At 38.2% G+C, this 12475-nt stretch overlaps 2 protein-coding genes across 2 annotated transcripts in view; both read left to right on the top strand.

Moving 5' to 3' along the window:
- Positions 1 to 2457, top strand: part of TRERF1 (transcriptional regulating factor 1) — a 106016-nt gene extending 103559 nt beyond the window's left edge. Inside the window, exon 17 of the mRNA XM_039386966.1 lies at positions 2441 to 2457. Within this exon, the coding sequence (XP_039242900.1) occupies positions 2441 to 2457 (17 nt within the window). The remainder of the gene's footprint in view (positions 1 to 2440) is intronic.
- On the top strand, positions 1144 to 7416 carry MRPS10 (mitochondrial ribosomal protein S10). The gene is made up of 6 exons (XM_039386963.1): positions 1144 to 2705; positions 2814 to 2886; positions 3908 to 4047; positions 4521 to 4629; positions 5718 to 5807; positions 6089 to 7416. Exons 1-6 carry the CDS (start codon positions 2683 to 2685, stop codon positions 6173 to 6175), a joined length of 522 nt encoding a protein of 173 aa, XP_039242897.1. The 5' UTR covers positions 1144 to 2682; the 3' UTR covers positions 6176 to 7416.
- The last annotated feature ends 5059 nt before the right edge of the window (positions 7417 to 12475 follow it).

Below are 12475 nucleotides of genomic sequence, written 5' to 3'. Positions count from 1 at the left end.
TGTTGGGTGTTTACTGTTCATTTTCTGAAGCTTAAATTCACTTCTGTGTGTGCACTGTATTCCGGACTTGCTTAGTTTGCAGGCTTCTGTCTCCCCCTGAATACTTCAGAATCTCTCAGCCAAGCAAAGTTAAGGCTATTTTGCGCTAGGAGAGGTGTAATTATGTTTTGTGCAAGGTCTTGGTTCACACAGGAAATTGAATTCTGCAGACTTTGAGTGTCTTTTCCACCTTCTATGATGGCCATTAGCGAGAGCACATCAAGTGTATTTAAATCAGAGAATGATGCTGTTAAAGTGCACTTTCCTGCCTGCTGAACACCATCTTTACTACCTGAGGTATTCAGTGTATCAGTTTGTCAAAATTTGCCCAGAGCACCTTTAAGTTTAGACGTGATGCATACCTGTGTAATTAGTAACAAATGGAGATGGCATGTGGTGGGAATAACATGGACAATCATAGACTATTGGATAGGCTGGAGAGCTTAGCTTGTGGGATAGGACTCTACTGCTTCATCATGTTTTGTTTGATTCATCTTTATTACATGAAGACGGAATATTTTGTATCCAAAACCGTATAGCACAGTATGCTTTGAGTGCACATATCTTTGTATGCAAATAATTAATCCGTTATAACAAGGTCAAGCAGTTAGTAGTAAAAGAATACATAACAGAGACTGCATACACACAAAAAATAAAACAGATAAAAAAGTTAGTTATGATTACAGTCAGTAGTCTTACATTTGTCATCTGAGGTCAGGTTCTGTGCCATGTACTTGCACACATAGTTTAAGCGCTGCACTGAATACAATCTTCTATGCTTATAGGCCTGTCTGCTTCCTGAAGTGATGTCAGGTGATGGTTATTGTGTTTCATATTGCTGTTGAATGGAAGGGAGGCAGTGTTCGGACTTCAGAGATAGAGAATTGACATGCAAGTATCAACGTAATTTTATCATAGAATGATCTGGGTTGAAAGGGACCTTAAAGACTATCTAGTTCCAACCCCCTGCCATGGGCAGGGACACCTTCCATTAGACCAGGTTGCTCAAAGCCACATCCACCCTAGCCTTCAACACTTCCAGGGATGGGGCAGCCACAGCTTCTCTGGGCAACCTGTTCCAGTGTCTCACCACCCTCACATAAAAGAAATTTTCTCTAATATCTAATCTACACCTACCCTCTTTCAGTTTGAAGCCATTCTCCCTTGTCCTGTCACTACACACTCTTGTAAAGAGTCCCTCTATTTTATTAGATGTCATTAGAGAATTATCAGATGTATTTCAGTAGTTTCAGGTATTAAGGCTCAAGTAGTTCCCAACATAAAAACTTTGAAACATTATGAATGATTATCAACTACAGTGGCAAATATTCAGTGCTCCTGAAGTTGCTTATTGTGACATGCATTTAAAGAATGTAACACCAGTGGCTCTCTGTGAACATCTGGATTTGAAAGGGTTGCCTAAGGGGAAGCATTTGTACAACAGTCACCTTTGTAAACAGGAATCTGTCCTACCTCTTCCTGCAGTCATCTTCCTTATTGGAAGCAGCATTTGTAGGATAAGTGGCGACTGAGGCAGAATTACTTCAGCAAACAGCTTCATTCACTGCTAATGTCTAATGAGTGTATACTGCATGCTGGAAAAGGTTAGGGACCTAGTAGCATCATGTAGTCAGTTATGCATATCCACGAGCAACTACAGAAAGATTACCTAGAAAAGTGTAAATTCTGGCTGTTTTCTGATGTTTTGATTAGACAGTTGTCTGTATAACTCTTGGGTAGGGTATCTGTCTTCTCTCTTTATGACTCCAGCACCTCTTAAAAAAGAGTATCAAGGGGCAGGATAAGAAGATAATTTGGCTTCAGCATTCTGCTGCAGCCCTGAGGCTCTGTTAGGCGAGTGAAAGTTCCTTCCTGCCCCCTTCCCTCCCCAGTAGCCTGTAACTTTGTCAAATGAAGAATTAGTGGAAGGAAGCTAGAAGCCACATAATGTTCAGAAGGGAACAGTTATTCTAGTATGAAAAATAGCAATGTTACATCTTGATTAACAACTGTATTACCTTTTTAAAACAGAAAAATCATGTTATCTTTTAAATATGACTCATTAACTTTTAAGGATTTCTGTTTAAATGTTCTCTTCAGAAGAGTAAGTGTTCAAAATCACAAGGAGCTTTTTTTCTGAAAAAACGGAAAATTTCCAGTTAAATTCAGAAGTTGAATTTTTGCATTTTAGAAGACTGTTTTCAGTTGCTTTTACAAGTCCTACTTAGGCTTGTCACTTGACAAAACTAATATATATTCTTCTATGAAAGTAAAACATACACAGAAATGACATCTAATGCCACAAAAAAATACATTCTTCTGTTGAAAATATGCTTTGTGGTTGCTATTCAGGTGCCTCATTAGTAAGTGTTATTGTGCCTTTAATGTGTTCCTTTTTTAGGTGCTATTGTATACTGAAATTTATTTCCATGGTCCTGTTTTTCTGTGTTTTCCAATGGAGCAGATGTCATACTTTGCCAGATCAGTGCTTAGGAATGTGCTGTGCTTTGGTGTACAAAAAAAGTAACTTTTAATAAACCTGTATTAACTGACTACTTTCTGGTTCAGGGGGAAAAACCCACAGCATAACTTATTTGTTTTATACAGGGATCAACTTTTCCTGTCGGTTATGCAAGCAGAATTATGCAAAAGCAGTATTTTCTTCCGTAAGTAGAAAGGACCCTCCTTCTTTCACTGCTCCTCCGTAGTCCCTAAAAGAAAAAATAACTCCATCTTTAACAACTTATTTTATGCTTTTCCCCTTGTATTTCTAGAAGCTCCAACTTGATGGGAGCACGACTGGCTGGATCCCATGTTGATACACAGGAGCCTAAGGCCAATCCTTTGGTAAGTGTTTTGTAGCCCAGTATTTTGTATATTGTCTTAGTTATGAAGAGAACATACAGAAAAACTTGAATTCCTTTCTTACAGGTTTTTAAAGTTCTGTCTTAATGATGTCAAATTTGTCATAGAGAAAGAAATAATTTAGATTACTGGCATTTGAGATCTTTCGAGGTTTTTTTGGGCAAGATTCTTTAGCTCACAGTTCCCACTTAGTCACTTTCTGCTTTCTGTATGCAGCCATAACTCTATGAAATACCAGCTTTTTGGCCACATTCAGTTCAGCACCTGTGGCAGCTTAGTAGCCTTTTGTGCAGGGCTTCAGAAACATCTGACAGGCAGCATTAGATCTACAGTGCTGACCTCAGCCTTCCTGCCGTGTCTGGCACATGGCTGGATTTACTGTGCTAAACTGCCTAGGAGTAAACCTGTGGGAAAATCAGTACTTCTAGGTACATCAAGGCTCTTCAGATGATGAGTGAGCCCAGGCCATCAGAAATCAAAGTTCTAATTGAAAATCATAAACTTGTATTTGCACAAACATAAAGGATAATACACCTTGGGAAGCCTGCTATGTTTAAGGTAGTCCTATAACTAACTTAGTAAAGTGAGAATTCTGGTGGTTGTTCATAATGTTCTGGTTACTTTTCATACCCAAGCAAACTTTTAAGTATTTGGGGTATTCTCTCACTGCTATTTAAAAATACAAATACTGCTGCTCCAGACCTGCTTTAACAATGAATTTCATTCTTGGCTTTGCTAGCGTTGTCCTCCTTATATTTGTCTGGCATTCCTTTTTGGATGAAGAAATTTTACCTAAATGTTCAGAAGTTAGCTATCTCTTCACACTTTGCTTTCCCTGATAAGAGCGAGACCTGCCAATCGAGGTAATACAGTCAGCCTCTGTTAGATAAATAAGCAGCTGAACAGGTTACAAATGGGGCACACAGGTTAAGGAAACAGGCAGTGTGAGCATTAATTAAGGAGAACATACAGTGGTAACTCTTGTCTTTTTTTAAAAATGCAGGTATCTATTTCAGATGAACCAGAAACACTGTACAAGAGATTGTCCATTTTAGTTAAAGGTCACGATAAAGCTGTGTTGGACAGCTATGAATATTTTGCAGTGCTTGCAGCTAAAGAACTTGGCATCTCTATTGAAAAAGTGTAAGTAACTGATCTGTAGAGTGATGTGGTGTCAGATGCTTCTTATGTCATCTACTGTAATTCAGGCTCTGTGCTTAGAAGTATTATTTTCTCTTTTTTTTTTTTAAGAAATGGATGTAATCTGACAGTTTTTTCTCAGATTATAAATCTGACGCTTCTTAGATGGCAGTACAGTGGTAAGAAAGCAGCAGCAGATCTGCACTCAGCACTGCTGTAGTGGACTACATGAAGGATATTGACAGTACTCTAAATACAGCTGTCAGTGCTGTAGGTTCCCTGAGCTAATGCTGGCTTAATACCTGAGTGTTAATCATGCCCATGTAAGTTATAATAACAAACTATACCACAGTGTTTCATATTTCCTTGAAGATCTTGTAAATGTCAAATAAGAACAGGGATTCCAGCATAATCTTTGAGATAAACTTGTATTATCATCCTTTATATAACATGAAATTGTCTTTTTCTTTGTTCAGAGATAAACCTCCAAAGACGATAGAACGATTTACACTTCTCAAGTCTGTACATATTTACAAGAAGCATCGAGTTCAGTATGAAATGAGAACACATTACATGTGTTTGGAGGTAAGAAAGAAGGAAAAAAAAAGCGTTCTGGGTGCACGATTCAAAGATGTTACTAGATGTTAGTTCAAAAGTGAAAACAAATTTCCTGTTTACTTGGGTTGGGGAGGAGAGTGTAGGGGAACATCGGAAAGCAGCTGACTTAGGTACATCAAATGTAACACAACTTATTCTGAATGCACAGCCTATGAAATTTTTGGACTAAAAGGCTGGTTTTGACTATCTTCTTAAGAGCTGAAAGGGTGACTAAAAGAATAAGGTAAAATTGAGGGTTATCTTCATGTGTGTTATGAAAAGTCAGTGGGATGGAAGCTTTCTCAGGAAGGGAAGAAGATGCATCTAAATCATTGTTGTTGCCAATCACTAAGGGTTCTGTTCTCTGTGAGTTTGTTTGATGTTTTTGAACAGACATACTTTTGCCCTATGCAGCATCATGTGGCAAACTAAAACTACATGGAGGAAATGCAAGAAAGGAAGCATAGACAAACCACAAGTTCTGTGGCCAATGACACAGACATTTGTATGGCTTAGAATGCAGCTGTGGTTGACTTTCTTAGAAGAAAGGTTTACTGCCAGCATTTTGTGGCTCCTGGGTGTCTTACTGTACATTTGCACAGTGCTTACCAAAATGAGACTTGGAAGTCCCCAGACATTAGTGTAGTACAAATGGCTGCCCACAGACCATAAGCACAACGTTTGCCTTCCAGGAAAAACTAAAACATCAGTAATTCAGTGGAACCAGGAGAAACTAAAAAATCAGTGGAACTCTGGAGTTGCAGGATTTACAATAACCTGTAATTAATTTCACCCTATACCTGCCGTGTTAAGATGACCACTTCCATCATAATCAGTGCCTATGATCCCAGGCAGCATGTGCAGTTCTGTGGAGGGACGTAACTGCTTTATACTTGCGTGAGAGTTGAGTACAGATCAACAACCAGCTCTGTTCAATATCATGGAAACTGCCTTTCTTATGTTTGGCCCCATAACAGGAGCTAAAAAGAAGCTTGAGTGAACTTTTGGGTTTGTATTTTTTTCTCTTTGAAGTATTAGTAATAGCAGTTAACTAGAAAACATTACTTCTGTTGTAGTTAAAATACCTAACAAGCAGTACTGCTGCAGTTTACTTGGAGTATGTGCAACGAAACTTACCGGAAGGGGTTGCCATGGAAGTAAAAAAGGTAAGTCTCCACACCACATTATTAATTTAATAATTTATGAGACTTTAGTCCTTATGCAAATACCAATAACTCCTGAAATCTTTAGAAGGTCAGCCGAGGAAATGGGTGTAATTTGGAAGGAACGTTTTTCTAAAGTATTACACAGTAAAAAGGCTGTATTGCTTGTAAGTGCCAGTAGGTGGCATTTTTAATCTGAGTCATATCTCAAACGAGTAAATAAAGCAAAGTAGTTAGATGTTAGCTAGTTGGTGTAATAAATGGTTGTTTTGCTTTCCTTTTAGACTAAGATAGAGAGAATACCTGAACACATTAAGAAACCAGTTTGGGATACACTACCTCAAGTGGAAGAAGCTGAAGTCAAGTCATGAACACACCAGGTACTTGGCTCTGTTAGTACTGGAATTCATTGCTCCTATCAGCCTAATTTACTGTTAAATAAAAGTTCTCTTATAAAGAAATTTTATAAACTCTTGTTTCTTCAAGTTATTCTCGCTTATAACTCCAGTACACGTAGACTGAACAGCTGTAAAGTGAAGAGGTTTGACTGTACTCTATGATCAATAACTATGGTCATTTATAATAAGTTTGTAGAAAGTGTGTATATATAAGTATATATAAATTCATTGTATCCTTTTGATGCTAGATGGCCTCTTAATTCTGAAATACTTGAAAATCCACTTCCCATTTGTGTGATGTTTAATATTATGGATGCCAGATTGTTGTTGAGTTACCAACTGGATAAACTCGTTCGATGGATAAGCTGTTTCCATTCTTTACTTCTTTTACCACATGTTTCTCCACTTTTGCTTTGTGCCACCTTTCTTAGCAAGTGCCAACAGCAACACTCCAGCCATTGCTTTAGGTCTTGTCTCGAGCCATCTTCCTACCTACTGACCATCTCCTCTCATTTTCAATCAGAAAATTTTTAGTTGCGTTTTAGAGGACATTAATAAAAACACCATGCTTCATACCATTTATAAACATCAGTATCTGAGCATGCTGTATTATCTTCTTATGAGTCAGACATTCAAAGCTTAAATGATTCCCGTCCGAAGTGCCCACTTTTGCATCCTTATAGCAAAACTGCCAGAATCGCCAATTCCATGCCCTGAAACAAAGGCAACATCTGCCACATAGGATGTTCTGTGCATCACAGCAAAGCATTCCTACCTTCCTAGAACTCCAATTTGAATATGAAAGTGTCAAACCACTGTCAGTATCTCTGTATGTGTAAACCAGCACTTCTGTCTTTAGGAGAGAGGGAGTGGTTTTTTTGAACTGAACTAAATCCTTAGGATCAGTTCAATATCAATTCGATACCACTGCCTTTTTTATGAAGATGGATGAAAAGACTTGGCAGCATGCAGGAGCAAAATTTGACTTCCAGTATCTGGTAGCCTACAGTCTCACCTTGTAATCAGGACACAGACTCTTAATACCGCTGCTCTCACCCCTGGCTGATACTGCATTAGCTTCATCTAGCTAACAAGTTTAACCCAAGTCAGTCATTCAGAGGAGATTTTTAGATGTTTGGTTAAGCTAATGCCTTGTCTTTCTAGATGGAGTTTTACTGTGTATGAACTTAGGCAATAATAAACCTTCACCCTAATTACCTTTGCTTTCTCTCCCTCTGTAATCTGTCTATGGCTTTCAAGGACAGACACCTCTAGTCTGCAATCCAGTCAGGTTTCTTCTACCCTTTTGCACACAGCTGTGTCCACCCTGCTGGTATACTCTCACCGAGCACTTTGGAACATCTTCAGTAGAAAAGAACTGAAAATACTCAAGAACACAGACAGACCAATAAGCAAATATTTGATTCAGTTTTCCCTAATTTAAAGGCTAAGTCAGACAACCATTAATAAGAGGAAAATGGTGTGTTTCTGAGTACAGTTCCTCACTGTTAGAAGACTGCTTTATGACCATCCTCAAGCTTGCATGGGTAGATGTCTAACATTATCTGCCAATATGAGAAAATGTTTTCCCAAGGGTAATAGTAATAGAAAATAGATGCCATGTAAAGCTGTTACAGAAACCCACAGATCGGCAGCAAATACTTAGAAAAGTATCATGAAATTGGTTGTTAGATATGACAGTGAAATTTCTTCATTCCATCCATGGTTAGACTGTCTCGGTCTGAATAGGAGCTGTGCTAAATATTGGCACTGAAGATAGATAAGTTTTCAAGTCCATTCAATCTTTAAAATCCTTGGTCACTGCCAGTAAACTGGAGGTGGATTTCCTTCCACAAATACTTAGTGACTAACAGCTGCCAGCCTACTTTAGGTATCAAAAATATACAGACCAATATATTATGTAAATCAGAGCATTCACTTATGTTACTTTCCTTTGAGCCATTTAACCATTGGAAAATTGTTGGGAAAGCTCTGCTCAAAGGCAGTTGTGGCAGAATCTTATTACTTATGGATTAAGATATTTAAAAAACAGTCTAAATTAGCCTGCGTTTCCAGGATACCCGGGGTTCATTTGCCATATGTATCTTTCAGCACAAAAGCAATTTGTGAACAGTAGCTTCTGTATCATTTAGTGTGATGTTTAAAGAAACAGTCTCAGTTTATTCTTGGCATTTCATCAAAGTGCTCTAGAGCATGTATTTCTCTTCCTTATAGATGCCAGTAGTCATCAGTCATGTCTGGACTGTTACTTCAATTTTGGTTTCTACAGTTAATCATACCACTACCACAACTTAATTGTCACGTTAGCATTAATCTGTCTATACAGCAAGCTTCTTTCTTTAAAAGTCTTTCCTGCCAGTTCTGCACTTCATGTGCCAGAAAATTAGTTACTATCTATCTGTTATTCCAGGGAGCACCGGAAATACAGCAAATCCAAGGGAAAGTCATTTACCCAGGAAGTTGTGACATAAGAAGGTTTTACTGTTTGTCTAATATAAATCTGTAGTTAAAACTCCTTCAAGGCTGCTATTCTCTTAGCTCAAACTGCACTAAAACAGGTGCAGTCTGTTATTTGTCCCTTCAAATTAGAAATTTGGGAATAGAACCTCACATGGTGTTCATGGCTTTTCCTAGCAAGTGCCATTAGCAAGTGCCACCCTTCCTCTAGTTTCCACATTTCTGCAGCCACAAAAATAACACAACTGGCTTTCAAAAATGTCTTTCCTATCATAAAAGTTGGTGTGACTTCTTGCTCCTATTCAAACATTTCATCCTCAGGTTTCCCTCTGACTGTTGTGGTCTTCTAAAGTTCAGGGTTTTCTTTCCACAAAACCACAGTATTCATCTTCATCCATTTGTGTGGTGAAAAATGGAAGTTATGTTTCTGACAGTCATTCATATAAGCCAAGCATGATAAATCACTGAGGTCCTCAGGGGATCTGTGTGAGTAACATCATATCAGTGAACCCCCTACACTACCCAGTTCCTGTAGGATACAGAAATCTGAGAGGTATTTAATTTACAGAATGAATATGAAAAACCCCAGCCTTTAATACAAACAATTTATTTGTTCAGGTAGGTGCACACAGCTCAAGTAAAGATTTTTTTCTGCAACACTTACGTATGGTAAGAGGACAGCATTATGGAATTTGGGGTTTTGTGTACCTGTCTCACTCTTTAAAATTTCTAGTTCTCTTAACAAAACATGTCTTTCTTTTGAAATGCTGTTTATTGAATTAAGAGAAACATCAGTAATAAAAAGTGCAAATTTTCTTCTTTCTACTTAAATGCCAGTTGATATTATCAGAGAGCACTCAATCAATGTATCACATCTCTGAAGCAAGGTCTTCCGTACATCAGCACATTATTATCACTCATCTTTCATTCCCTCCTGCTATATAAATATTAACTCCTCTTTGCCTCCAGAATATGTTTCCAGTTAAAAATAAGGGGCGCTTTTTATGTTAGCTGCTGAAAATATTCATAGGGCTTTTTCCCTAAGCCATTAAGAGTACAAAAGTTTCACCTTCTGCTTAAGAGAAAGTTACAATATCTACATTATGGAGGCACAGTGGCGTCATGAATGAGTAACACCAACAAGACTTCAGACATTTACAACAACTTCAGATACCTACAACCAGTTAGAACTACTTTAGCCTGCAGTGGCCACGCTGCTAAGGAAGAGCAGAAGGCTTAGTTTGCCATCAGAAATCAAATGTAGTGATGAAACTTTCAGACCAAAACAATAATACTGCATTATCCGAGAGGGAACCTAAAAAATTATAATATAGATTAGTTCAGTAACTACTAGGAGAAAAAGAAATTCTAGTGTTTTAAATAGGATCAATTTTAAAAGGTCCAGTTCTTCCCTTATTTTGGCACCCACCCAGAAGCAGAGAAATTCATAATACAGATTTCTTTCCACTCTCTCTAGTACCTCATTAAAATCTATACCTTTACTTAACCTGTCCCAGTGCAGGGTATTAAGAGTTTGGAAAATCTGGCCTTCTATTCTCTCTGAGTTTTCTACGATCCCGGTGTCGCTGTACTGCAGAACTAGTCTGAAACTGAAAAGAATGTATTCATTTTTCTGGATGCCCACAGACAGTTGAGGGCTACGTCTCCATCCCCTTCTTTCACATTCAGTTTTCCACGTCTGGCATACAAGCTGGCAGTTAAACTCTCCTCTGCATTATACATTCTTCCTCAGAAATGGTTGTGGGTTTGGTTTTTTTTTTAAGCTAATGTTGCTATAGACAATACATGGATTCAAGGCAGCTTTTGTGGTTCTTTCTAAAATGCTGGGCTCCCCTCACATTCAACAGACTAAAATGTTAAGATGTATTATATATAATATAGTATATTGTAGTTCTTTAAAGAACACTAAATTAATTGTAGTGGTTTTTACATGGACAATACGTTATAGTAACCACAGTTTAAGGAATTATAGCATCAGTAAATGTATCAGCCATTTGTCAAAAGAGTTGCAGCTTGATTTTCAACATCATTCGAAATACAGCTCACACTGGCAAAAAAAAAACAGTGGCAAAGCAGTTTCTAAACTTAGTTTCTATCAGCAAAATAAGAGCATTACGCTAAATGTGGCTATTTGAGAACAGATGCTTAATACAAAAGCCCCCAGCAGTTTTGTTCTTAGCTAAATTCATGTTGCTTAAGAATAAACAAACAAGTAACTTGAATACGTAAGTAAAAAATATTTAATACTACAGAAAGGAGAGTAAAGAAGTTACAAAAATCTGTCGCCTTAAGTATGGCCGTGCTTCAAAGGGTGGCTGTGTTACCCTTCAGAAGATAACAGAACCGTTCTTTCACCAAAAAGTCATGCCACTTCCTGAAAGTCCTGCGGCTGAACTGGCCTGCGGAAATGGCCCACACCAGCGGTGCTCACGCTCCTGTGCAGAGCTTTCAGTAGCCTGTGAGTAAGCAGAAAATTTGTGGGGGGTTGCGTGATAACAATTTCATTTTATATTTTAAGTCAGCAGCTGCTGAACACTACATTTGGTCACGGCTCTGCTTTTTTATTTTCACTGGTATTTACTTGCTTGTTACTCTCTACATTTATGCAAGCAGCACATCAAGGACACATCAAGATACTTGCCTTTGCACAGGTGCCAGCTGTTACTAGGAAAGGAGTGATGGATGGAAAGAGGTGACAAAGAAGATTAAGCAAGGATAGTCTGAGATCTGGGAAGACATGATGTCATCACTTACTTTTCCCATTGTAACCAGACAGTATCTTGTCACACATCTTTCTTTTTATTACACGCCACAAAAGTGCATTTAGTAAATAAAACAGCATTCAAGTTTATAAGCTATATGCTAAAGTCCCTGGTGTAACTTAAACTGCGTAAGTAACTTAGGGCAAATTATTTAAATTTAGCTCTCCATTTTGCGTTTGCATAGGAAGAGAGTATATGATCAACATACTTATTCCAATTAAAAACATACACTAAAATGAAAGAAATGTCATTTCGCAAGGGAATGGGCAAAAGCAAAAGTAGAAAAGCAGCAACGAAGGAAAGCATATAAGTGAGCTGCTGCACATGAAACGAAACAAAAGAATGAAGGCAATAAACTAGCAAGGAGGAATCCATTGTGTTCAGATAAGCAGAGTTCTCTAAAATAAAGGAAGCAGCTTTTATAACCCAGCTGTCTCTGGAACATGTCATGTAGATAAAAGTGCTGGAGATACACAGGTAGCAGCAAGAGACTTCTGCTGACAGGGTTTAATTGTGGCTGCTGACAGAATTGGGTCAGCAGAACAGATTACAAATAACACAAGCTTTTTACCTTTCTTTCCTACATTATTGCTGGAATCAGAGACACTGGAGATATGTTATCATGTTAGCAACTAGGAGCTCCAGGGTAACTTACATGTGATTTCACTTCTTCAGAAATACAAGTTTAGTTAGCAGTTTGGTTTAAAATTTTCAAGTGGAGAGATCTAATTTAAGAAAAGGATTATTGTGCAACACTAGGTGGTTACATGCTCTCCAGTCCATGGGATACCAGTGTCAGTGCAGCTTTACTGCCAGTGCCTCACCACAGGGAAGCTGAGGTGTTAATCTTCTGGGGAGCACATCTCTTAAGACACTTGTGAATGGCACCACTGTGTTTTAAATAGTTTAATCCTAAACACCAAATGCTGCCCAAGCAGGATCCTTCTCACACAAGGTGTGGGGAGGACGGAGGGAGGAGTTAAGCAGAAAGAAGGAAGCAATCCCTGGAGTC

Source organism: Pipra filicauda, unplaced genomic scaffold (genome assembly GCF_003945595.2).
Source record: "Pipra filicauda isolate LSUMZ 115617 unplaced genomic scaffold, ASM394559v2 scaffold51_size4534324_pilon, whole genome shotgun sequence".
Lineage (NCBI taxonomy): Eukaryota > Metazoa > Chordata > Aves > Passeriformes > Pipridae > Pipra > Pipra filicauda.
Note: the sequence above shows the minus strand (reverse complement) of the source record. Positions and strands in the feature narration are given on the sequence as shown.